This window comes from Ambystoma mexicanum, chromosome 10 (genome assembly GCF_040938575.1).
Source record: "Ambystoma mexicanum isolate Mex_15411 chromosome 10, UKY_AmexF1_1, whole genome shotgun sequence".
In the NCBI taxonomy this organism is placed as follows: domain Eukaryota; kingdom Metazoa; phylum Chordata; class Amphibia; order Caudata; family Ambystomatidae; genus Ambystoma; species Ambystoma mexicanum.
This window is the reverse complement of record NC_090932.1, coordinates 1,504,547,429-1,504,574,919: the sequence shown is the minus strand read 5'-3', so window position 1 is coordinate 1,504,574,919 and position 27,491 is coordinate 1,504,547,429. Positions and strand designations below refer to the sequence as shown.

Below are 27,491 nucleotides of genomic sequence, written 5' to 3'. Positions count from 1 at the left end.
TCCTTGTTTTCTCTCTGCTAGCTTACTCTTGTTTCCATCCCTGAGTTACTGTTCTTGGTTCCCGTGTACAGTTTCCGGTCGCCGTTCCCTGCATTTAGATACTAGTTTTCTGCCCTTCCTTTCTTCCGGTTCTCTGTCCTGAACCTTGCTCTCTTTGACTTCCTTTCCCCTGGATATTTCTGTTCTTGTCTTCACTTGTGCTTTATGTAATTCCTATGTACAGAGTTTGGCTGCTGGATTTCCAGTAGGCAATCTCTGCCCCTTCCCTTGTCGCGTTTCAGTGTTGTACTTTGTGTCATTGTTAACAGTGTACTGGTTCCTGTTACAGGAAGCAGTCATTGTTCGGTTCCTGCTGGACCTGTACAGGCTTCAGTCTTGTGAGTACTGTTACCTTGTTCGTGCCTTAGGGTTCAGACACCCACTGCTGTTGCTTCTAGCCATGAGAATTCAGAGTGGGCCCCTGTAATAGCAATCTGCTCAGAAGGCTGGCGTTTCCCAGGTTCCGTGAGACACTCTTCCCCCATTCTGCGTACACCCCAAGAGGGAACCAAACGTGTTTGTTCTCTTTGTATTCCCTACCCCTTTTTGTTCACATCTTCTGTTGCCTCTCCTTTCTTGTCTGCAGGACTCCTTGTAATCCAGCTTCTTGTGTGCCTTTCTCCCTTTGGCTTAATGGGCACGCCTCTTCCTTCAGGCACTTCCTGACACACAGCAATAGGGAGTGATAGGCATTATGCTTCTCCAGCATTGGATCTTTCATGGATTCACATGCTATGAATATTCCCCATCGTCAGGCTGGGAAACCTCGTTAACTTTAACATAGTTTTCCTATGGAAAACTTCGATGCTGAGTGTCCTATCGATGTCTTTTTGGGTGCTTTAGGCTGTGCCAATAGGACGTCTGGTATAAATAGCCCGCCCCCGCGGCTTCCCTTCAGATTTCAACCGTCTCCAAACTGTTGGGATCACCTTGTGTTTCTCTTGAGAAATTGCTCTTCGTGTTTTACACATGCTTTCGCTAGTACTTTATCCATTCAGCCCCAGTATGTCATTGGTGGGTCCGAAAAAATTGTTGTTTAGACCTGCGGTCTGAAGTACGACTATGATTGATTGGCATAGGCATGCAGACTGCCTTTATTGCCTATATCCCAATCATTTGGCAGACAACTGCAAGGTTTGTCACGGCTTCTCGCAGAAGATGCTGAAGGACCACAATCAGCGGTTGATCTGCTGGCTAAATGAGGGCACTTACCCAGGTTTGTTGGTAGGGTCGGCTCGCAGGGGCAGGTCCTCTACTACAGCGTAGAAGGTGCCACCCTCACTTCCAAGGACACGGTCGGCGGAACCTGGAACCTTGCGGTGGATGACCCGCTGCATCTGGGGTCAGAGCCAGATCTGCTGTCGCAGGACGACGGAAGGGTGTGGCATCACAACTCTGGTACTCTCAGGCTTGCGGCGTGGCTCCTGACCACTCCAAATTTGGACGGTTAGACATCCCGCAGGATTGCCGTCGGATCTTGGCTGCGGGAAGGGTGCCATCTACCAACGTTTCGTACAGTCGAAAGTGGACCAGGTTCTCTGCCTGGTGCGCAGAACAACCGGCGTTGCAGCCTTTGGAGGTGTCCCCAGCTCAGCTTCTGACGTATCTTCTGCTGGCGAAGAGTGGGCTGTCGTCGTCGATCAAAGTCCATCTGGCGGCCATCTCCAAGTTCACGAGACAGCGCAACTCTACGCCTCTGTTCAGTGACAAGTTGCTCAAGCACTTCCTAAACAGTCTTTTCAGGACATTTCCCCCAGAGAAGAAGTTTGCTCTGGTATGGAGTCTCAATGTGGTTCTCTCAGCTCTCCTGAAGCCACAGTTTGAACCAATGTCGAAGGCGACGATGAAGTTCCTCACGTGTAAAGTCGCTTTTCTGGTGGCTATTACATGGGCCAGGAGGGTGTCTGAGCTTCAAGCGTTGGTCATCAACCCGCCGTATAGGAGGTTCATGAAGGACAAGGTTCTCCTGTCTACTAACCCGCACTTTATCCCTAAAGTGCCGTCAGAGTTTCACAAGAACTCTACAATTGCCTTTCCCATTTTTTTCACTAAAGTGGCCATGCCTGCACAGAAGGCGTTGAGGGCATTGAAGTTTTATCTCGACCGGACTCAAGTCTTCAGAAAGTCAAGGCAGCTGTTTGTGGCATTTGGCCCCTCCAACAAAGGGCAGTCTATTTCTAAACAAGGCCTTTCCCATTGGGTCTCCTCTACGATTTCCTTTTGCCACGGGAAGGCTGGCAAGCCTTTGCGGGCCAATCCTAAAGCCCATTCTACAAGAGCCACAGCGTCAGCGGCGCTGTGGGCGGGTATACCGCTTAGTGGCATTTGCTAAGAAGCATCTTGGGCAGTGCTGCATACCTTCACCAGACACTGTCTGGGGCAACAACATGTGGAGAATGTGCCGGTGGGACGTGCGGTCCTGCAACGCCTGTTCCAGTAAATAAGGTAAGCCCTGCAGTTTCCGGGGTTTGGTTTGTTCTAATGGTGTTTGTTTCTCATGCCTGTTTTTGGATTGTTTTTCATATGTGGTTACTATGGCCTGGGAGCATGGGGGTTTGTTTGCCTGTCATGCACCACCAAGTTTTCATACTGCTGTGTAATCTATTCACATCATGTGAATCCATGAAAGATCCAATGCTGGAGAAGGGAGTATGTTCTTCCCTGTAACTCCATTTCTCCAGCTTTATCTTTCATGGATTCACGTGGGCCCAGCGGCGACCCCTGCAGACAAACCTTGCTTGGTTCGGGTTTCCTCTACTTTGGGAGGTTACAATCTGAAGGGAAGCCGCGGGCGGGCTATATATACCAGATGTCCTATTGGTGCAGCCTAAAGCACCCAAAAAGACATCGATAGGACACTCAGTGTCGATGTTTTCCATAGGAAAACGCCATGTTAAAGTTACCGAGGTTTCCCAGCCTGACGACGGGGAATATTCACAGCATGTGAATCCATGAAAGATACCAACGCTGGAGAAATGGAGTTACAGTTAAGAAACTACTCCCTTGTTAATAAATAACCAGCAAAAATGTCCTCAGTGTCCACGTTCTTTTTCTGACCTGCCACACCTCCCACATCCTATCTAGATAATGGCCTTGAACAGCTAGGGACAGACATCAAACAGCCTAAAGTAAGACCAACTCCAGCCCAGACCTACTTACCTATACAGCTCTACACTGAAGATTCTCCAACCACAGTTGAGCGTTCGCCTCTCCGATACATGGGGTGCTCATCAGTGTCTCTGCCATGCAATACCTAAGATTAACTGGTATCATATACTACTACTTAGAACCATTGGCTGCTTCAGGTCTGTATGGCAGTATGGTTCAGTGACAACATAAAACAAAAACCAGACCTTTTCCACAAACTGAACCATGAACATTTTCAAAAGTCTCTGTTCGAAGTGGGGGCTTCTCACTCCCATGAATTCCTCCAAATAGGCTCCGAGCATAAGTCCCATGCTAGGCACCTTGTTAGGGAGAATTCTCTGTTTAGGCTGAATTTCCCTCCCTAGTGAGTCCCCCAGCAGCTTTGCTGGATTTCTGGGGTTTAATTTTTTTCTCCTGCCAAGAGTGAGACTCTTTTACCCTCACTCTTGGACATGTTGAACTGTGTTATCTTGGACAAACCTTGTGTTGAATGGGCTATGGGGTCTTTTACTCCATAGGGCCTCATGTATTTTTGTGATGTGGGTTACACGGCACCCTCTGTGCCGTGACCCAGGGGTGTCCTAGGGACTCCCCAACATAGACTCCATACCCTGGGACTGACTACTGTCTCCCAGGGCATGTAAAGTCACCAAAGACTTTGCTAGTCTTGAATCCTGAACAGAACCAGTACAAACCATCATATTGTGGACGTACTGGCTGGGGCAATTCGATTGCCCCAGGGTCTGTTAGCCGAGGGGGCACGTCTCCGTCCCCCCTGATCGAGTTTTGGCTGGTGGCAGTGGAAACTACGTTTTATATTCGACCGCGAATATTTTCCTATGGGATTTCCCATTGTTTTAGGCTAACACATTTAATTATTTATTTACGGTAGCCTTAAACATACCGCCGGTTTATATATTTATTTTTATAACTCCGGTTGGGACTTTTTGCCAAAACTTGATTCTAAAATGGCGTTGGTGTTCGCCTCTGTAACTCTGACCCAAAGTGGAGCCCTTTGTTCCACTTTTGGCGGGCTTCTCCACAGAAGCCCTCCAAAGTGGTGCCACTCTGTCTGGGGTACTTAGGAGGGGTGGAGGGGAATTTAGGCACCCTGGACTGAGTTACCTTGGTAACTCAAGTCGCACTCCGTCCTGATTGGCCCAAGTGGTGAGCCGGCCGGCTCACCACTTAGCATGTTTGAGTGACAGCTAGGCTGGGTGAATGGGGGTTTGCTGCATAAAAGCAGGGCTTTGGGGACTGGGACTTCAGAAGTCGCCACAGGACCAAGAATCCGACGAGGGAAGAGCTGAGCCGACCTGCTTCGACGACACCACCCGGTGGAGCCCTGCTGAACCGTCTCACCACTTTTCCCGACGACCGAGGAGAACTCCTAACAGAGTGGCTCCTTCCCTTGACTGGTGGGGACAACCAGTTTTCGCCTTCTTTTCGCTTCTCGAGGTATCTCGTGGCCGCCTTGCCAGTGCCAAGCACCCCGGCAACCGGAACCCCACCACTTTTACCCCAACCACGAAAGTCGGTACAACCCTTTAACCGGAGGACTCCGCGGCTGGTTTCTTCCCGGGCAGTGCAACGACCTTCTTCTTCTGCTCTTCAGCGAGAACTTCTTCTCCCCTGACCGACGTCGAGCCTTGCTGCCACTGCCTGGAACAACTGCCACCGCTGGAGGATCCTTTCCACTTAAGGTACCGTGTTCCGCCTGGCTTCCCTTGCCACCGACTGTACGGGGTAGATTTAGCCCCCGGCTTTCGAACCTGGGAGTGCCTGGGACACCCTGGCTAAACTTTCTAAGCCACTCTTTCTAACTCTTTGCAAGACTTTGAATCCCTAATAACAGTGTGATCTTGGGCACATTTTCGCTCCGGCTACTCTAAGAGTGGGCCCTGCCCAGTGACTTTTGCTCACCTGTGACTTTGTGCTTCTTTGAGCCTATTGCAAGTGTTCTGGACCTTAGAGTGGTGTGTTTAACCCATTTCTGCTTTTTCTCTCCCTTTCTTGGAAACTACTAGAGTGTCATCTAACGTTAAGCACTCACCTCTGTTTTAATTAAGTGGTGTTAACCTAGAGTTGTCTAGATGGGAGAAAGGATTGAATCTACTTTCGTTATAACTGTGTTTGAAGTGTTTACTATATTTTGCTAGAGTGTTTTTAACTTATGTGTATTTTAAATAAATAACTATATACTTTTGAAACCAAGCTCTGGTCAGTGTTTGCTTGTGCTATTGTGTTTTGGTACATATTGTGTATACTTTGCATACTGCCTAACTCTTCTTGAGAGAAGTCTGACTGCTCAGCCACAGCTACCAGGTAAATCTGGGTGGTACAGACTGCTACCAAAGGGGTTTACTGCTCTACCTGTAGTCTTAAATCTTTTGCAGTGTTCCCCAAGGGAACTGCACAGGTTTCTGCCTAACACACCTTACATGCAGAACATGTAAATCCTTGTTTCGTCCTTCCTTTTTTAAGCCACTTACCTACGACTTCCCAGATGTCCTGTGGGTACTGGGGCATCGATTGACCGTCTATCCAGGAACGCCATTCTGCACAGTTCATTAGAACATTGAGTTGAGATGACACAACCCACAATAAAGGTTCTGCTTAGATTAAAGTGCTGCTGATTGCTTACCCTTGATTGGGGAACATGATTGAGTGATGAATGTATTCTCACAACTGAAGGCTGGCATGAGAGAAATGGCCATGGGTTGAACAGTCAGTTTTCCAAGACTACGTTATTATTCTGGTGAGTACCCCATATTTCCTTGACCACAGAAAGATCCTCATGGGGACAACCGACTGACCACCCACACAGTGCAACAAGTGTCACTGACTGGAACGCGAGGGGGTGCAATATGTTTGGCTGCATCCACAGCCTCAGCCCACTTAAGATTTCCACAATGGGCAGCAGCATCCAAGTGTTTGTAGTGGAAGTCCTTTTCCTGGAGCAGCACTTTATGGTGTCGCCCTGCATCTGACAGCCAAATCTGTGCTGGGCCTCTTTAATCTCGGCTCCTTCCCAGCAGCACACGCATACATCGTGATATGGAGTTTTGACTAGCTCCTCTCCCTGACTGCGGTGAATCACAAACAGTCCTAGCCAGCACGATGTCACGGTTCTTGCTAGTTGTCCTTTTACTTCTGTTATCATACTGCTATATTACCTGTGGGAGCAGAGTATAACCAGCTGCGACGTGCTTCCTTACTGCATTCACTCCTGGCTGGCATTGAAGGTGTCCTTGAAGAGCTGCACTCCTCTGCTGGCAGCTTCCTTTGACCCTGACTTTTGAGCTGGGCTTGTACCAGACCTGCTAACGTGTACGACTGCTTCCTTACTTTGCTGCTGCAAACCTCCTTCTCTCGTTAGCACTCTTTTCCTTTTGAGGCTAGCTGGTACCTTTGAGGGGGGTGGGTGGCCTATTCTTAGCTGCTCCCTACTGCAGCACCTCTTTTGGTTTCCACTTGTGAAGTATTGTTGCTTGTAGTGACTGCAGTAACTATTGGAGGTGTCATGAATCCCTTTTTACAGAATTGCTATGAGTCTTGTGTTAGAAAAGTTCAGGTTACTTTATTATACACCATTTACACAGTTTCTGTTACTCTTAGCTTACATCAAATTGACACCACACACCACAGACTATCCTCATTCCCTTCCAGCTCAGAACAAACTCACTTTCATGGCACTCACTCAAGCCATGCATCCAACAACATTCTCTTGATTTGTTGTTAATTCAGCAAGCACTAACATTCTTCCAGCATAATTGGATGACAAGCAGGGCATACACAGACATGCAATCCCAAGATCAGCAACGTACCATTGTATCCTAGTTCACAAAGTACTTCCCATCCTATATCAGCTTAAAAGAAACATTGCATACTTTTGAGAAAAGCGATCAGGGCAATTTAACTAGGATTTGTACTGAAGTCCCCTACCTGGCACTGCCGACTAGCAAGGTGTTGACTCAGGCGGCTTAGCGTCACCCTGAGCAAGTGGATGTTAGGACCAGGAGTACCAAGTGAAGGAGCTCCTTTTTAAAACATTTTTTTTATCTGTCATTTCAAATTGATAAGCTCAGTTCAGTCATCAAGTTACAATTACGGGTTGAAACTTAAACCAACCAATTACATTTCCTACTCAACAAGGATATAAACAGTTCTAACTCAATACTATGAAGGTATATTGCAAAATCATCAACTATAACTAACCCAATACAAAATTACAACATACACACAAAGAATAACAAACTAGACAACACACATACAACATAAATAGACAGAACACCGCTCAAATCACATTTATCTTTCTTTTAGTTCACGTCCTTTCAAACAACACATTCGCCCCAATTCATCCCGCTGTTATACTAATAATTTAGCCTCAATTATACAGTTCATTGAAGGGTCCCCATATTTCCGAATATTCACTCTCTCGTTTCTGTTTTTGTAGCATTATCTTCTCATAACTCGATAGTTTGCACATCGGACAACCATCCCTCCACTTTTGGCTTTTTCCTTGTCTTCCAAACCTTCAAGATTTGCTCAGTAGTCACCACCAATACTCTATTTGACCAGCTACAATGTTCACAAGCTACCCTACATCTACCCACATTAGAGAGCAGAATTACTGAGTAAGATGTTCTAGGAAACCCTACTCCCAAAATGATGTCCAGTCTGTCCAAGACTTCCCTCCAAAAGTCCACCACCCTTGGACATCCACATTATGTGTCATAAAATACCTCCCCTCTGGCCACAACCTCAGCAAGACTCCTCAGTTGTCATACCTAAATTAACCATCTGTACTGGAGTCCAATATAAGCGACACAAAATCCAATGGCGAACAAACCGCAGATTCACATCCATCTTTGAATTTGTACCCACTCATATTAAACTATCCCATTGTTTTGTAGATATATCTCTACCCAGTTCTTCCATCCAGGCTTGGCACAATTTTCCCCACGAGGCAACATACGAGTCCTCCATAGGCATCAATTTCAGGAAGGTCGAGACCATACCTGGTGGAGAATCAAAGATATTGCATATCATCGGCCTGTCTCAGTGTAAGAAGGCAATCTAACTCTGTATAACGTCTTTGTTCCCTTTTCCCTAAGCCAAAGTTTCTCCTCAGAGTTTCAAAGGAAATCATGTGTCCATCACTCCATACATCACACACCCTTTGAATTCCTTTCATTATCCAACTCTGCCAGTATAGGCTCTTATTCCCTATTTGCAGTCCTGGATTGTACCACAAAGATGCTCCATAATGGAACCACACATTTTCGCCACCATTAATCATCAATGACACTAGCACGTTTATAGTAGCCTCAATGGTGGGTCGTTTTACAGCTGAGTTAGGAATCCTCCCCAAAGAATATATGTCTCGCACGGAATATGGTGAGAATTTAGTTTTTTCCAAAACCATTCATAAGAGAAAACAATTATCCCTCTCATGAAAGTAAAGTGCTGACTTTTTTAATCAAACCCTCTGTAATAATGCTCCAGATTGGGGTAACCACCCCCCCCCTCTCTCACTGCATGCATTAAAACATATTGTGGAATCCTAGGTCTCTTACCTTCTCCCCATGAAAAGATTTTGTCAATACTCTTGAGCACCTTCTTTGTAAACCTGACTGGTAGTGATTGAATAATATAAAGTCTTCCTCCCCCACTCTTTTTGGTTAGCTAGAATTATCGTCATGTCATCTACGTAGCATAAAACCTTAATTTCCCTGTCTCCCACACTGAGTCTCTGCAGTCCCCGCTCCTGCAAAACGGTTCCAATGCCAGATTAAATAGGAAGGGGGATAGGCTACACCCCTGTCTTGTACCCCTGGACAAGGGAAAAGGCTCTGAGAGTTCCCCATTTACCCGTACTCTAGCACTAATTGATGAATGCAATGCCTTATTAGCCTTTAGAAAGGTGATCCAAACCACTTTTTGGTTAAAGTAAAATCTAAGAAACTCCAATTAACACGGTTGAATGCTTTCTCTGCATCCATAAAGATTAATATAGTTTCCCCCACTTCATTCTTAGGAAGCCCTATAATGTCTATAATTGTTAGAATATGGTCATAACCCTGTCTCCCCCGCATAAACACAACCTGAGAACAGTCAATCAGATCACCAGTGTATTTGTCCAGCCAATTAGTAAGTATCCTAGTAAATATATTAGCGTCTGTTAGGCAGAAAACTGTGCAGTTCCCTTAGGGACCACTGCAAAAGATTTAAGACTACAGGTGTTGGCAGTAAACCCACTTGGTAGCAGTCTGCACCACCCAGATTTACCTGGTAGCTGTGGCTGAGCAGTCAGACTTCCCTCAAGAAGAGTTAGGCAGTATGCAAAGTATACTCAATAGGCACTCAGATACAATAATACAAGCAAACACTGACCAGAGCTTTGGTATCAAAATATATAATTATTTATTTAAAAACACAGTTGAAACACTCCAGCACTCTTATTGAAAAATATTCTAAACACAGTCACTATTGTAATATATACACCCCTTTTTCCCTATCAGATAAATCACAGTAAAACACCAGTTATTTTCATACAGAGGTGAGCGCTTAACTAGATTGCACTCCAATAAGTTTGTGAGAAAGGGAGGGAAAAAGACAGAATATGAGGAGGTACACCACTCTACGATTCAGGAACACTGTTAGCAAGGCAGAGAGCAAAAAGTCACTGGTGAGCCAAAGTCCAAAGGCTGGGCCCACTCTTAGGGAGAGCAGAGCACAAATGCGCCCAAGATCACACAGTTACACTAGGCTTTGAAAGTCTTGCAGAGGGTTCAAAAAGAGTTTAGAGAGGCTTAGAAAAGTTTAGCCAGGGTGTCCCAGGCTAACCCAGGTTCGAAAGCCGGGGGCTAAATCTACCCCGTACAGTCGGTAGCAAGGGAAGCCAGGCGGGACACGGTACCTTAAGTGGGAAGGGTCCTCCAGCGGTGGCATTGTTCCTGGTAGTGGGTGCAAGTTGCGTCGTCGTCCAGGGGAAGAGAAGATCTCGACTTGGAGGAAAGATGAAGGTCGTTGCACTACCAGGGAAGAAACCAGCCGCAGAGTTTTCCGGTTAAAGGTGGTACCTTGGTTTCACTGTCGTGGTAAAACGTGGTATCACGTTTGCCGGGGTGCTTGGCACGGGCAAGGCGGCCACAAGGTACGTCGGGAAAGCGAAAAGACGGTGAAACTGGTTATCCCCACCAGTCAAAGGAAGAAGACTCTCCGGCGGGAGATCTCATCTGTCGTTGGGAACAGTGGTGAAGCAGTCCAGCAGGGCTCCACCGGTGGTGGTGTCGTGGCAGGTCGGCTCAGCTTCTCCCTCGTCGGATTCTTAGGTCCTGTGGCGACTTCTGAAGTTCCAGTCCCCAAAGCCCTGCTTTTATGCAGCAAACCCCCATTCACTCAGCCTAGCTGTCACTCAAACATGCTAAGTGGTGAGCCGGCCGGCTCACCACTTGGGCCAATCAGGATGGAGTGCGACTTGAGTTGCCTAGGCAACTCAGTCCAGGGTGCCTAAATTCCCCTCCACCCCTCCTAAGTACCCCAGACAGAGTGGCACCACTTCTGTGGAGAAGCCCGCCAAAAAGTGGAGCAAAGGGTTCAACTTGGGTTGGAGTCACAGAAGAGAACACAAACGCCATTTTAGAATCAAGTTTTGGCAAAAAATACCAACCGGAGAATTAATATTAATTAAATAAACCGGCGGTATGTTCGGGGCTATCGTAAATAATTAAATAAAGATAGTAGCCTAAAACAATGCGAAATCCCATAGGAAAATATTTGCGGTTGAATATAAAAAGTAGTATCCACTGCCATCAGCCAAAACTCGATTAGGGGGGACGGAGACGTGCCCCCTCGACTAACAGACCCTGGGGCAATCGAATTGCCCCAGCCAGTACGTCCACAATATGATGGTTTGTACTGGTTCTGTTCAGTATTTAAGACTAGTAAAGACAATGGTGACTTTACATGCCCTGGGAGACAGTAGTCAGTCCCAGGGTATGGAGTCTATACTGGGGGGTCACTAAGACACCCCTGTGTCACTACACTGAGGGTGCTGTGTAACACACATCACAAAAACACATGAAACACTATGGAGTAAAAGACCCCATACCCCATTAAACACTTCTAGATTCAAAGAAACACACTCAAATCATGTCCAAGAGTGAGGGTTAAAGAGTCTCACTCTTGGCAGGAGAAACTGGTGATTTGCCTATATTAAGTTGGTCTATCACATTCATTATTTCCTCCTCCCTAATAGGCAGATCAACAGCTATCACTTGTCCCACAGACAATTTTGGTAAATCAATTTTCCCAAAGAATACCTCAAAATTAGCCTGTGTCAGGAATTGGGTTTCCTGATATAAGGATTTATAAAAGTTCCTAAAGCATTCACATATATCTTCCCTCTTCACCATTGATGTTCCCTGTTCATCCACTATTCTCCATACATTTCCTACATGACCTATCCACCATACATTTCAATTTATTAGCTGATAGTCTACCACTTTTATCACCTTCTTCTCATTTTTTTTATTTCAAATCAAACAAGCCTGTCTCTCCTTGTAGATCCATTTCACATCTCAAGGATTCAAGCGCTTTATCCATCTTTGCCTTGTCCTCGCTATTCTTCGACAACTGATACTTCTTTTGTAATTTGCCAAGCTCATTTTCCAAACGTTTCAATTCATAGAATGGTCTGACAACCCTCGCTCCATCATATCAACTCAAGTGGTTTTCTCAATAAGTCTATCCGAGATAAAAAAATAATCACTTCTAGAATATGAGTCATGTACATGTACTGGTGAAAAGAAAGAATAATCTCTCTCTCCTGGGTGTAGGGTCCTCCAACTATCCGCTAAGTCGAAACTATGTATAAATGTTCCAAATGCTCTACACACCACTACTGCAATGTATCTACACTGTGCTAAGCGATCTAATCTATGGCCAAGGACACAGTTAAAGCACCCCCCCCCCCACAGCCACAAAACAATGTATTCACCACGCATAGTCCGCAACAAAGAAGTTAATTTTGCAAAGAAGTTACTTTCCCGCAATGCAGGGGCCATAGATGGATCCTATCGCGATTATGGTCCCCTCATAAAACACTTCCACCAAAATCGCTCTCCCTTCATCATTCATAGCCACTCTCTCTATTCTTCAAGTGAAGGATCTCTTGATCCCCCCCCCCCCACATTGGTTCCCAGCACATGGCATGGGTCAGCACTAGTGTCACTCCTCAGGACAACCCTGGGAAGGCAGACATTCACACTTCCCCTGTCCAAGAGGACAATCCAGTCCGGATAGCTCTACCTCTACCAAAACCCTTGGGAAACCATGCAGAGTGACCTTCAAACACTCTACCAGCCAGAAGCCCTTCCCAAGCCAAATGTCCATCTGAGCCTTGCAAATTATGGGGAGTGACATGCAGGCAGACACAAGGACGAAGCAGCCACTTCTGATGAAATTACTGCACTAAGCTTGTCCAGCAAGACCAGGGAAACTGTGAGGATCTCCATATCATCTCTTCTGAGCTGATGCCGACACGCTCCCCCAGAGAGACACCTGCAACGTCCTGTTAAGGCATGCCCATGATGGGAGGGGTCAAAGGTAGTAAACATCCAGTGGTACACACCATGTTCTCTGGTGCCCGCACACTTTTCCAACAGATGGCAGGGGAACGCCGTCTTTGAAAATGCCCCTTTATCTTTATCGCTCACTTGATTTACGAAAGACCAATAGACCAGCAGTCACACTTAAAGTAGAGGGACTCTGTTGGGCAGAAGAAATGGGCCATTCATAGCTCACTGGAAAGAAGTTTAAAACCATGATGGTGGGATTCCCTTTTTATAAACTTAACCCAGCCTCTTAACAGTTCATTCAGAACAACCAATCAGAGCTAAACACTGCCTCACAAACCCATCTGTAGATACTCCCAGAAAGGCCAGCCCAGTTGTTGGGACTTGGTGACTATAAAATACCTCACTTTCATTAAATCAATGTGGGCTGTTTGATAAGGTTGTTGTGAGAAAGTATTTGAGAGTGATAACAGTGATCAGGAGGAGTTTGGGATGAGAGGGAAAACAACTTGGGAGGTGTTGATAACAATGGAGTAGATGGAAGCATTTGAGGAGGGGTGGTAACGTTTGAGGAGGAAATTGGAGCATTTGAGGAAGTGGTAAATGTGGACAGCAGACAAGGCTGCACCACCTTAAATTTCTCTGCTTGGGGATGAATAAGGCCATTCACAGCAAAGTGTCCCAGAACCGACTGGGCTAGGTGGCACTTACACATGTTTTCTCTTAAGCCTGTTTTCATGAGAGCACAGCGATCAAATAAAGATGGTGTATGAGCTCTGGCTAGCTGTTACTATTGACCACTATATCATCCAGGTATACTCTGCAGAAAGTAGTATAGGGTTTTAGTATTTTGTCCATTAGCCTTTTAAAAGTGTCAGGAGCTCCATGGTGAACAACGGGTAAGACTTTAAATTGGAGCAGGCCTTGCAGTGTTGAGAAGGCAGTCTTTTCCCCTATCCGCTGGATTTAATGGAACCTGCCAATAATCTTCTTTCAAGTCGAAGGTAGAAATGTACTTCGCTGTACCCAACGTTTCGATCAGGTCCTCAGTCCGGGGCATTGGGTAATTATCAAAGAGGGTGATTTGCATTAAGTTTTCTAAAATCTATGCAGAAATGCCAGGATTGATCGGGTTTGGCAAATAGCACAATGGTGGAGAACCAGGGGCTCTCCAAGGGCTCAATGATATCAGCCTTGATCATCTCCTCTATCTCTTTTTCAAAGATTTTTCTACGTGCCTCTGGGATCCTGTCTGGTCTTAGGTTGATTGTTTTACCTGCTGGTGTTTGGATATGGAAGAAATTAGTAACTCTCCCTGGTTGTTCCGAAAAGACTTTGGGGAATTGGCGCAATAAGTCACTAAGGCCTTTTTGTTTTGAATGGAGTAATGTAGGGGAAATCAATTGATGTTCCCTGTCCGAGTCAGCAAGGAGAGCGGGCATAGTGGCCGTAGTGGTCGCACTAGGGTTCACCCTCCACTCTTTAAGAAGGTTAACATGATAGACTGGTTATTTTTTTTACGTCCATCAGCCTGGATATTAGATAATCCAAGAGACCTTTTTTCAAGGATTTAATAGGCTCCATATCACTTGGGAACCATCTTATTTTCATATTTGGAAAGAGTACTGAGGCTAACTGACCGACAGCAAAATAGCTGGTCACAGCATGTTTGTTATAACCTGTCTTTTTCTGTTCTTGGGCTTGCCCTAGTTGTTTCACAATTTCTCTTACCGTTGCCATATGGGTTTTCAATTTTTGGGCGGTTTGAGGAATTAGTAAGATTTCTCCCAGGTTTCTTTTCGCATATCCAAAACATCCAGAGGTTCTCTCTCATAGAGTAAACTGAAAGGAGAATATCCCGGGACGCCTGAGGGGTTTTCTGGAATGCGATTTAAGCCCAGGGTATCATAAGATACCAATTTGTCCCATCGGTTTTCACCAACTTCCGTAAGATTCTTTTCATGTCTGATTGAATCTTTCTATCAAGCCATCTGTCTGGGGATGTAGACTGATATTCGTAGGGTTTTGATCTGAAGTAGTTGCTTTACCTTTATATTAGGCGGGTCATGAATGTAGTGTCTTGATCAGTAAGGATCTCCTTCGGAATCCTTACTCTAGCCAAAAAGGGTAAAAGATGTTTTAATATTTGTTGGCTAGTGTTATTGTGAAGGGAGAACACTTTGGAATATCGGGTAGCATAGTACACTATCACTGAAATCAATCGGTTTCCCAGCTTAGATCTTTTAAGCCGCCAGACTATGCCCATTGCTATTCTAGAGAAAGGGACCCCGATAATAGGTAAGGGGTGGACGGGAGCTCTCGGGACTGGGGTTTCTGCTGTCTTTTGGCAAATGTCACATGCCAACACATAGTCCTTGACATAAGTGAAAACTCCTGGCTAGTAAAATCTGGGTATTATCTGACTCGGGTTTTACCCACTCCTTCATGAGCTGCCATCAGATGGGTATGTACTAGCTTGAATACAATTGTACTATGGTTTTGAAGAACCATGAACTGTGTGCAGGACAAGCCTTCTTTTGTCAAATCACCCTATAAAATAATCCCTGCTTTATAAAGAAGGGTACTGCTTGGCTATGCAGTTTCCTCTGTGGGTACCATTCCAAAGGCCTCTGTAAGGACCGGGTCATTCCTTTGTGCAAAGGCTAGATCGGTAAAGGGAATTACCTCTGTTAGGAAGAATTCTCTGTTTAGGCTGAATTTCCTAACCTAGTGAGTCCCCCAGCAGCTTTGCTGGATTTTGTGGGGTTTATTTTTTTCTCCTGCCAAGAGTGAGACTCTTTTATCCTCACTCTTGGGCATGACTTGAGAGTGTTCTCTGTGACTTGCTATGTGCTTATGGGCTGGGGGGGGTAATTTTCCCCATAGGCCATCATTGGTTTTTGAATGTGTGTTACACAGCCCCCTCAGTGCAGTAGCACAGGGTTTCTTAGAGACCCCCAAACATAGACTCCACACCCTGGGACTGACTACTGTCTCCCTGGGTCTGTAAAGTTACCATTGACTTTACTAGTCTTAACTTAGGAACTCAACCAGTACAAACCATCTTACTGTGGAAGTACTGGTAGGGGCAATTAGATTGCCCCTGGGTCTGTTGTCGAGGGGGTACTGTCCCGTCCCCCCTCGCCGAGTTCTGGCTGGTGGCAGTGGATACCACGGAAATATTCCACCGGAATATTCCCCAATGGGATTTCCCATTGGTTTTTGATGCACCACTTTTTGGTGCAATGTTAAAGATACCGCCGGTTTATTTATTTAATATAAATTCACCGGTTGGGATTTTTCGCCGGAACTCGCCGCCAAAATGGCATCTAGGTTCACTTCAGTAACCCTGAACCTGAGTCGAGCCTTTGTTCCACTTTTGGCGGGCTTCTGCATAGAAGCCCTCCAAAGTGGTGTCATTCTGTCTGGGTACCACAGGGGGTGTGGGAGGGGGTTTAGGCACCCTGGACCGAGTTGCCTTGCCAACTCAGGTCGCACTCTAGTGTGATTGGCCCAAGTGGTGAGCCACCCCGCTCACCACTTAGCATGTTTGAGTGACAGCTAGGCTGTATGAATGGGGGTTTGCTGCATAAAAGCAGGGTTTTTGGGACTGGTTCTTCAGAAGTCGCCACAGGACCTAAGAAGCCGAAGAGGGAGAAGCCGAGCCGACCTGCCAAGACGACACCACCGGTGAAGCCCTGCAGAATCGTCTCACCACTTTTCCCGACGACAGAGGAGATCTCCCGCCGGAGAGTCTTCTTCCCTTAACTGGTGGGGACAACCAGTTGCTGCCTTCTTTTCGCCGTCCCGAAGCATCTCGTGGCCGCCTTGCCTGTGCCAAGCACCCCGGCAACCGGGATACCACTTTTTACCTCAACCGCGAAAGAGGGGTAAAAATCCTTTGTGACCGGAGAACTCCACGGCTGGCCTCATCCCTGGTAGTGCAACGACCTGCAGCCTTCCTCCCCGTCGAGACCACCTCTTCCTCGGGACGACGCCGCGACTTGCACCCACTACCAGGAACGACTACCACCGCTGGAGGAATCTTCCCACTTTTAAAGGTACTGTGATCCGCCCGGCCTCCCTTGCCACCGATTGTACGGGGTAGATTTAGCCCTCAGCTCTCGAACCTGGGTAGGTCTGGGACACCCTAACTAAACTTTTCAGAACCATAGTAAAACCGTTTTCTACTCACCTGCAAAGACTTGTGACAGTGTGTGATCTTGGGCACATTTTCGCCTGGCTCCCTCTAACGCGGGCCCCGAACTAATTCCCCTTGTTCCACTATTGACTGTCTTTGTCAACCTCATGTGAAAAGTGTTTTACCTAACTGCTCTCTTTATTTCTGCCTTTTCCCTCCCTTTTGGTAATACTTGTTGGAGTACCATCTAACGTTAAGCGCTCACCTCTGGTTGGAAATAAGTGGTGTTAACTTAGAATTGTCCAACAAATGATTAGGGATGTACATGAGTAATAGTAACTGTGTTTGACTCTCTTATCTTTTCTAATGTGCTAGTGTAATTTATGAGTGTACCTTTAATAAATAAGTTTATACTTTTACACCTAGCCCTGGTCAGTGTTTGCTTGTGCTATTGTACCTCTGTACCTGTTATGTATCCTCTGTATACTGCCTAACTCTTCTTCAGGGAAGTCTGACTGCTCAGCCACAGCTACCACAGTGAATCTGTGCGGTGCAGACTGCTACCAAGTGGGTTTACTGCCAACACCTGTAGTCTTAAATCTTTTGCAGTGGTCCCAGAGGGAACTGCACAGGTTTCTGCCTAACAACCTCCTCTGCCTCCTCTCGTTGGACCTCCATGATGGGGATGTCCGCTTCTCCAAAACCCCTTGAACCCCACTCTGCTCCTCTTAACTCTTCCACCTCTTGGGGCACAGGAAACAAGATCTTTTTCAAGATCCCTTGTGCTATTTTCTCCCCTTCTTTAACTGTATAGGGGTTATTCCCATGATTGTGTAGTAGAATTGTGATGGCATGACATCTAATCCATACCTCCATGCTAATACTGACTTAGAGGCTAGCCTAATATATGTACCCGGGGTTGGACTAAGAGTAGGTCACATGGGTACCAAGCGCCTCTCATTAGTTGGAATTACAATTTCTTCTATACATTGTAAGTCAAAGACAATGAATTCTTCAGTGGCTACAGTAGGGCTTTTGTGCTTAGTTTGCATGGGCCCCAACTTATATCAGGCGGTGGACATCCCACCTCTAACACCACATGTGGTGGCGGGTCGGAAGGAGGAGTCGTACGCATTAATGACACTATGAACTCTATTTAAGGAAATAATATGAAAAGGCCTAACTTTCTCCATTACTAAAGGGATCCCCTGCCTATCTGTAGGAACTAAGGGTGCTTGTCTGTAGTCAGGAAGTAGGGCCAGACCTAACTCTACCTGACCCTACCACTAGTTTAACTAACTTAAATTCAGCCAAGAGAAGGTCTTTCTTCTCCTGGGTTTCTCGTTATTTCTCTGTATGGAAATGTCTCTCTTACACTTGTTTCTTAATACAATCTTCTTTGGTCAGCTCTGGATATCTCCTCCAGGAGCTCTTGTAGCTCTTGGTACTATCTTTTAGGTTATGCTGCTTACAACTTGTTCTAGAGAGCTTCTCAGACACTTCACTTGTGACCCTTTCACAGTCTCTCAATTCATCCTTGGCTACTTTGAATGGGACTTGATCCCCTTTTAGATTTCCCCACTCCTGGCTTCTCTCTTTATTACTCTTTCCTCTGTTATCTGTACCCTTGATAGTCGTATATCATATTCCTCAGAAGCCACGCTTGGGCTTTACTTGAATCTACTCTTTGTCCCTTTGTTCATAAACCCTTTTCCCTTCTTCCCAGGGTAATTATCTCAAGTCCCTCTGTGTTCTCCTCAAAGGGTTATTTGTTACTTGCTTTATGGGCCTTTCACATTGGCTATTAAACAGCTTTTTTCCTCATAGCTCGTGTTTTTGACTGGGACAAGTTGCACTCTTCATGTACTTTTGCCCTGACGGCCTTTGGCTTTTCCCGTTCTCCTCGGTACCTTCATCTGCGTAGGGGAATGTTGCAGGGCTCGGCTCAGGTGTTCTTCTCCATTGTCAGTTTTCCCGTTCTGGCTTTTTGACGGCGTCTTGTTCTCAGCTTCCCCTCAGACTGCACCCGTTTTACGGACGCAGTCGACTGGGAGCTTCTCACGCTCCCAGCTGTGATGGTATTGGCTTCGTTGAGCAGACATCTCACCCACCACGAGGCGTTTGTCGTCACGCCACCATAAGCTCCTGCATACACTTCTCGAGCATCGGTTTCCCTGTTGCCATTCTCGCCGGCCTCCTGGCATCTAACTGTGGCGTTCCTTGCCGATTCAAAAGTCGCAGGCTCTGTGGCTTGACTCTTCTCTTCCCCTCCAAGACGCGATCACTTCAGAGGGCTTCCCCTGTGTACCACACTCTCTCCTTCTCCTTCCTCCACTCGTCTCTGTTAAAAGCGTGTCTCCTCTCAGAGACATCCTGCCTTGCTTTTTTCTGATGGATTTACTTCAGCATTGCCTGCAGCCAAATATAAAGATGTTAGATTCTTCTTCTCAGCAGGCAGTCCCATATATGTGATATATTGGGCAATCTAGGGAGGTCCATCCCAGTGAGGTGCCACTTACTCATACCCCTAGGGAGAGTATCGCAGAGCGGGCTCACCTCCCTAGCCTCAAAGGTGGTAGCTCCCCCTTGTGGAGAAGGGATGAATACCCTCGATTTGTCACAAAGGTTAGGAGACAGAGGGACTTGGTCCAAATGTTATCCTATGGAGCATAGAGGGGGACAAAAGCTTTGCGTTTCCTTACCCCCATTACTCTGATTTTCCCAGGTGACCGATTGGTTGCTGGGGGTTGCTGAAGGTTGGATTTCCGCTGTTGGTTCCAGTGAGAGGTGCCCAGGAGCTGTGGATGCAAGGATTCTTCCTGTCGGGACCAGATGCAAATGCAACCCCTGGTGATGAGATATTGAAGATTCTCCAATGCAGGCCACTTCACAGAATTTACAAATTCCAGCAACGGTCTTCGCAAAAAGGCGATGACAGGTGTCTTAGTCGCGGTTGTAGAAGCTCATCTTTAGGTACGCCTGGTAATTCCTCTTCAGGAGAAACAGAACTGAAGCCAACGGGCGCTGCATGCGCTATTTATTTATTTCGGAAGTGTCCCTCTGATTGTCCAATTCTTGAAAGGCCTTGCATCTTTCCCAAACTTTCTCAACCTCCTGATCACATGAGGAATGATTGGGATCAGGAGGAAAAACACATACAGGAGTGGAAATTCCCAGTCCACTACAAACGCGTCTCCGAGAGCTCCTCTTGGGGGAAATTCCCTGAAGCAGTACTGTTTGCACTTCCGGTTGACACCGGTCACAAACAGATCCACTTGAGGGGTTCCCCAAAGGGTGAAGATCTCTTGAAGTACCTCCTGAGCTAGTTCCCACTCGTGGGAGACATTGCTCTGCCTGATCAGGGCGTCCGCTGCCATGTTGTACTCTCCGGCTAGGTGAACTGCCGACAGAGATTCCTTCTTGTATTGCCCAGAACCAGAGCTGCATTGCCTCTCTTCACAGTGGTAGTGACCCTGCACCTCCTCTCTTGTTGAGGTAGTAAATGGCCACTGTGTCGTCCGTCATTATCAGGACATTCTTTTCCTGTACAGAGGGCAGGAAGGCCTTCAGCGCTAGTCTGATCGCCCTCAGCTCCAAAAGGTTGATGTGTAGTTTGGACTCCGATGGAGACCAACAACGGCTCATTGTCAGATCATTGGTGTGGGCTTACCACCCCGTGAGTGAGGCGTCCGTCACTACCATTATTGCCGGCCATGGTTGCCATAACAATTCTCCCTTGAGAATGTTGTCTTTGCAAGCCCACCACAGAAGGTCCTCAGCAACTCTGCTCGGAACTTGCAGGTGGTCCGATATCTTGCCTGAGAACTGGGACCACTGAGTCCTGAGAGCCCATTGAAGGGATCTCATTCTCAAGCGGGCCTCTTGCACCAGGAAAATGCAGGATGCCATGAGATCGAGCAACCTCAGAAAATTGAAGCCAGAAGATGATGGGCACTCTGGAATTTGGTAACCATCTGCAGAATGTGTTGAGCTCTCACCTTGGGTGGCGAGGCTTTTCCAGAGGAAGTATCCAGAACTACTCCAATAAATTGGATTCTTTGGGATGGTATCATGTGGGACTTCTTGTAATTGAGGGAGAAGCCCAGTCTGTGGAGCCAGTGGCAGGTTACGCTGAGATGCTCCCAGGCTTGGGCGGGTGAACGAGCCCTGATCAGCCAATAGTCCAGGTAGGGGTAGACGTGAATCCCCTGTCTCCTGAGACTCACTGCCACCACCACCATCAACTTGGTGAAAACCCTCGGGCGGAGGTCAGCCCGAAAGGCAGAACTTGAAACTGATAATGAGAACTGCGAACCTCCAGTACTTTTTGTGCTTGCGATGGATTGGCACATAAAAAGTAAGCATCCTGAAGGTCCAAAGATACCAACCAGTCTTGGAGTTGGAGAGCCTGAGGATCTGAGAAAGGGTAACCATCTTGAACTTGTCTTTCCTGAGGAACTTGTTCAAGTTTCTTAAGTCCAAGATGGGTCTCAATCCTCTATCCTTCTTGGGGATTAGGAAATGCAGGAATAGCAACCCTTGTTCCTCTCCGCTACAGGTACGTGTTCTATTGCACCTTTTTCTAGCAGGGTCAAGATTCCCTGCACAAGGAGCCGATCCAGAATTTTGACAGTTGTATCCAGGTGAATGATCCTGAGGCCTTTTTTGAAAAGGAAGGCAGTAACCTTGGGCCACAGTTTCCAATGCCCAAGCTTCTCAAGTAATGCCCCGCCATTCGTTCAGATACTGAGAAATTCTGCCACCCACCAAGGTCTTGTGGGTAAAGGCTACAGAGTGATTTAGAGGCAGCTGAAGCAGCGGCTGAGGGTAAAGTTGCTGGGGCTGATTTAGCACCTCTCCCTCGTCCATCATGAGGGAATCTTCTCTGAGCCCTTTGACCGCCTTGCCCCATGTTGAAAATGTGGCCAAGGGAGGCCAACGGTCCGAAAACCCTGACATATCATTTGTGAACACTTATTTCTTTTCATGACATTCCCCCAAACTATTTGTAAATTAGCGGTAAGGATTGGCAATATTCTTTTTTAGTATAGGCCCTTTTATTTTGACAAGACTCCATTAGGACTGGATTATTATTATTTGATGGTCGTAGCTTGCTCCCATCTGTAGATTTAGGTTTAGATAGGCGTGTATCAGCCCTTTGGGAAAGATCAATAAACACCCTTGAACAGCGGTCAATTATGTCTGTCTTACTGTTGATACCATGCCTTCCTTACAATTGCCATGACTTAATCCATAATTATACTAAAATTGTGTGGGTTATTTCATACATCTGATTAACCTAGTACCCAAGAAATCAAAAATAACTAGAAATTGGCTTTTCATTTTTTCTCATATTGTTTTGTTTCCTACTCAACAGATTCGATGTACTCCTTGATGATCTGCATAGTTCTCCACCTTCTTTTCAAGGTCGCAGTCCAAGAAAGAAACTTCAGTTCATTTCACACGGTGATCCAGGAGGTATTATTTAGCAAATTAAATAACATTATGCTTAGAACTTTACAATTACAGCTTTCTGTTGTTCAACATAAAAGTGTACATGTGAACCAAACTTCAATGAGCTGGTGGCAAACAACAATCTTGATCACATTTTGAGTGAATGAGACAACCACTAGGTTGCCAGATGGGTAATCCTAATAAAAGCCATTCTGGGATATGGCTTCCATAGCAAGGTTGTTGAAACCTAAACACTAAACATACCTTGCTTGTCATGCAGTGTTCTCTACAGTGTCATACAGCCTATTATTGTATCTCATTTATTAATTATGTCATTTAGACTAGATTCAGTTAGTGTTGTATGCCATTCACATTTAGGAGTAACTCATCATTAGGATGTGTACATTTAACGCCTTATTCACAAAATATTCATCTAGCATACCTTTTTCGCACAGTCTAAGAAAGGTGCAAAATTCACACAGTTCCTCTAATGAGATGGCCTGTCTGTGTGCATTTGAATGTGTGCTATTGTGTCCCGTTCATGAGTTTGGGCTCAAAGGGGAGTGGCCTAGCTTTATGACAGTACATCCATGATTCTTTTAGGAATACTCTGCCATTGGGTACCCCGACCTGTTGCCGTCTCACCTGGTGCATGCACAGGGGCATATACAGGGGTCTTTCCTGGCCATGTCACCCTACAGTCCATTAACCTTCATGCACAGCATGACACCAGAGGTAACAAATCACTTCCACTGCTTCCATAGGAGCATACTTGGATTTTCCTCCTAATGAAATGCAGAGAATGGAGTATTTCAACCGCACCCCTTGGAATAGAGCCCCTACATGAAGGGAAAGCAGAACATTTCTAAACCACTTGGCCACCATCCATGCCCCTGCCAAGGTGCTGAGGAACCCTCAGAATCAGAGGTCTGGTGGGGTGGAGGCCTGGTGGGAGAAAACTACTGCCTCTGCTCATAAGCTTGTAATCAAGCCCTTCAAGTAATGCGAGTTTTCACCATTGTGCCTCCAAAAACAGTTCAGCACCGTGCATGTTTTAACTTTCACTTTCACAATACAGATAGTCTTTGTTGTTCTTTAGAAAAGTTTTTAAAGTGTATAACATTGTATTTTATCGTCACACCATAAGATGTTCTATTGCTCATTATTTTGAATGCATAACATTTTGTTTCGGAAAAAACCTGGTCACACACACATGTCTTATTGTTTTTACTTCGGCAGCACTTGATCATATTCGAATCAGGACTGAAATGGATACCTGCGGAACAGCCTATGAAGAAAACACACCAGTATTAGAAAAAGATATTTGCCGTCCTGTTTCCGTAGCTGCATATGAACCAGAATTCACATACAAGACGGAAGTCAAAACGTTGGGTGAAACTGAGAGACTTTTTGATGAACTTACACAGGAAAAGCAACAGGTAAAACTTTAATTCTAATGGATTGTGTCCTCTCGAGGATTCTTCATCTTTGATCTATCCATATCCTGCTTTGCAGTGTTGGAAAATGTCTCGACAGCTGAGGGCGCTTTGCAGTATCGAGTCGATGTCCCTCAGTGGTTACCATTCCCACGTCGGAATGTGACGTTGATGACAGTATAAATAGCACGCACTGCGCCTGTTAACTCAGTTCTGTTTTTCTGCATGCACAGCACGCTCTCAGAATGGTTTGACTCGCCACAGCGAATTTATCGACTGAATTCTTTACTTTTGAGTAATGTCTACGCCGAAGACAGGATTTAAGAGATGTGCGGACTGTGACTCGAAGATGTCAATCACTGATCCGCACAGAATTTGTCTCTGTTGTCTCAGCAAAGAACAAAAGCTCATTAAGTGAAGATCCTTCCAGTTGATGATCAGTAAGCCCTTAAAAGAGAGGTTGTCAAAACTGACCTTAGACCGATCGGTTTCAAAGTCTCCATCTTCTCCCCGTTCGCAGATAAAGTCTCTAGACGGAAGAAGTTCCCTGGGAACAAGTCTCCAGAGGCCCAAAAAATAACATGTTAAGCGTTTGTGATCTAGGAGCGACTCCTGTCACTCTTCTTCTTCATCGTCATGAAAGAAGTCAAAGAAACAACGCCATCGCTCCTCCTCTTCCCTTGCCCGGCAAGTGTCAGGTACGTTTTTCCCAATAAAACGGGCTCAGCGGGCGAATGGGAAATGTTCTGTCATAAAATGGACGCTTTCTTGATGGCAGTCCCTCCTCATCCCTGGAAAGAGCCGAAGAAGGCTTGCGATCCCACTGCGTCTTCCAAGACCGGCTAGTAATCCAATAAGACTTCGACACACGTGCCCAAGAGCCATGGTCAGAAGGCCTCAGGGATGTAGCATCAATACTGTCCACCACAGAGACAATATCAAAGCCAAAGGCTCCTGTGCCCTCCTTGTCGAAGGACCCTTGGATGTTGACCTTGGATCCAACTTGGAGTTTCAAACCTCAGTCGAAGAAAGATTTCTTCAAATCTTTTGGATCAATTTTTTGGGAAGACGACGAGGAAGATGACATTATACCTTTCAGGTGTGAACGTTTTGGAACACCCAGTGTTCCAAAAGAATTGATCACCAATCAATCTTGTTAGGAGGACCTGGCTGCTTGTCTAAAAGAAGACAGTGGTCTTGATACCTACCCTGAGGTAGAATTCGACACTTGAGATGTGTACGCACACCCTAATGCAGCCTATAGAATGGTCATGAACAGGGTAATTAACATTTGAGTTGGGGAATCCTGCCAAGGGCATAACTCGGGGTGATTTAGACATAGTGGATAAAGGTGCCCCTAAAACACCTCTGTTGCACTTTCATTCAGCTTTAAAAGAAGAAAACATTCTGAAGAACTGGCAGAAGCCTGACACCACTCCCACTGTAAACAAGGAGTTGGTGAAGAAATACAGTTCATCGTCTGGGAACCCTGACTTTCTTTCAAGGCACCCTATATCAGAGAGTTTGGTGGTGCTGGCAGCTACCTCCACTTCGGAGGCCACAGCTTATCCAACCATCCCCCCCAGATAGGGACGATAAAACAATTGAGACGCCCTGGCAAAAAGAGTATTCTCTGTTGGAAGTATGGCTTTAAAAGCCATTAATGTATCTTGTGCTCTGACAAAATACTCTTATACCTTGTGGAATACTATTGCACAGGCTGCATATGACATCCCTGAAGGTGAGATGAGAGAGAGACTCTATAATCTCATCAACAATGGTAAAGGGGCCTCTTGCCAGTCCCTTCATTCGGGCCTGGATGCATCAGACAGCATCAGACAGTGTATGGACTCTAGTGCGGTGGTAAGAAGGTTTGCATGGTTACACAAGTCCGGATGTGCCCCCGACATCCATTAACCACTCCTGGACATGCCCTTTTATGGGTACAAAGGTGGCATGATTTTGGTTGGAGACTGTTTTAAGGAGTTAATATCAGCTCTGTGGGAATTTGCCTGTGTCCAATTACAAAATGAATGTCTCCAAGACACTGATTTTTCCTATAACATCTGTGTGTCAGACATCTCCTGGGTGTTGAACGGGATGTATGAGCGGAAATTGATTTAAATATCTGGGTAGGAGGTCACCAGGGGGCGCACAGGCTATGGCAGCCTGAGGTCGGAGTTCCTGCCGAAGCAGGGCTGGTACGAGGGATTGAGCCCCCCCCCCCCCCCTTGTAGGCCCCCCCACCAGAAAAATTGCAGACCGATGAGGCGGTGAACCCCCAGGGCCCCCACTGGTCAAAAGAGCAGTGTCTGCGGACCCCCGGGTGACGGAATACGAGACCCGTCGCCTTGAGAGGGGAGCCGCATATGAGCAGAGCGGCCTTGGGGTGACGTGGAGTGTCGCGGAACACCGGGGCCGTGAGAGCCCGCTGGAGAAATCACCGTTCCTCCCCAGCCCCTCCCGTGTGGATGCCGGAGGAGCAGTGGGGAAACCAGCCACGGAGGCCCGCAAGGCGGGAGGACAACGCCGGAGCGCAGCGGGAGCCCCTCCCCCCGCGGAGGAAATTCGCTCCGGAGGCCCGGGCCCTTCGGTGGCGAGGCCGCTCGCCCCCCGGGCCTGGACACAGAATTGAGCAGTGGGAGTGCCGGGGCCCGAGCCCACTGATTCCTTTGGAAGGCCTCCTGGGCGTAGGCACCATGGGCCTGGGCTCGCTGGCCCTCTCGGGCATCCCTCGCTCTAGAGGGGGAGGGGGTTCAGCTGCCACACCCCATACCGGTACGGCCCCATTAGAGGACGCCTGGGGCACTCGGAGCTTCAGTCCAGCACAGGAGAAACTGTTGCACGGCTCCTCGGCTACTGGGGCCGCTGCCCGCCCTCCCCCCGGAGCACTTGGCGAGAAGAGAGTGCCGCAATCGACGTGGGGCACAAAGTGGAGGGGTGGGGTCCCGGCGCCCAGACCCCACATAGGTGGTGGCCCCTGGGCCCGTGCCCAGGGCGTGTGCCCGCCTACCAGGTGATCGGGGGGGCATTGACAACTGGAAAAAGTCTGAGGCACGACCGTAGGACCCCCCCCGAGTGAACACCCCGTGGCTCTACTCACACGGAACCGAGCGACCACGTCCCCTCCCCCTAGGAGCGCAGGGAGGGCCCGGACGGACTCGGGGAGAACGGACAGGGTGTGAGGCCCCTGCCCGAGATTGGTGGGGTGAGTGCCCGCCCAGAGGGGCTCCTTCCGAGGCAGACAAGACAGAAGGAAAGGGGGCAAAACCCCAGCCCGGTCCCCCCCGTTCTCCCTTGACTTGATCCATCTGGAGAGCGGGAAGCAGAGCCTGAGAGGGCCCCCCAATCCCCCTGGGACGGCGACGGATCCTATGGGGGGCGCATGGGGCGGCCGGATGAGCTGGCGTAAAACCCTAGAAGAATACTGATACCAGGAGGCAAGGAGCGAAAACAGCGGCCTGGACCGAGAGAGTGGGATGGCCCAGTCGGAGACCCCGTCCCTGTCCACCACAGCAATGGAAAAGGGTTTCGCCTCAATCCTGCAGGAAATTAGGGACATGCGTATGGACATCGCCCAAAAATTGGAAAAAATGGACCAAAGGGTGGACCAGCTAGGACAGGCTGCTACAGCTAGAGACCAACCAATCGTCGTCTGCGACCCAAGAGATGCAAATGGACTTGAGACTATCG

General features: G+C 47.1%; 1 protein-coding gene across 3 annotated transcripts in view; it reads left to right on the top strand.

Moving 5' to 3' along the window:
• Positions 1-27,491, top strand: part of MPHOSPH9 (M-phase phosphoprotein 9) — a 1,008,430-nt gene that overhangs the window by 899,085 nt on the left and 81,854 nt on the right. For all 3 annotated transcript variants that reach the window (XM_069619661.1, XM_069619663.1, XM_069619662.1), the window contains 2 exons: positions 22,286-22,386; positions 23,602-23,801. In XM_069619661.1, coding sequence (XP_069475762.1) covers positions 22,286-22,386; positions 23,602-23,801 — 301 coding nt within the window. The remainder of the gene's footprint in view (positions 1-22,285; positions 22,387-23,601; positions 23,802-27,491) is intronic.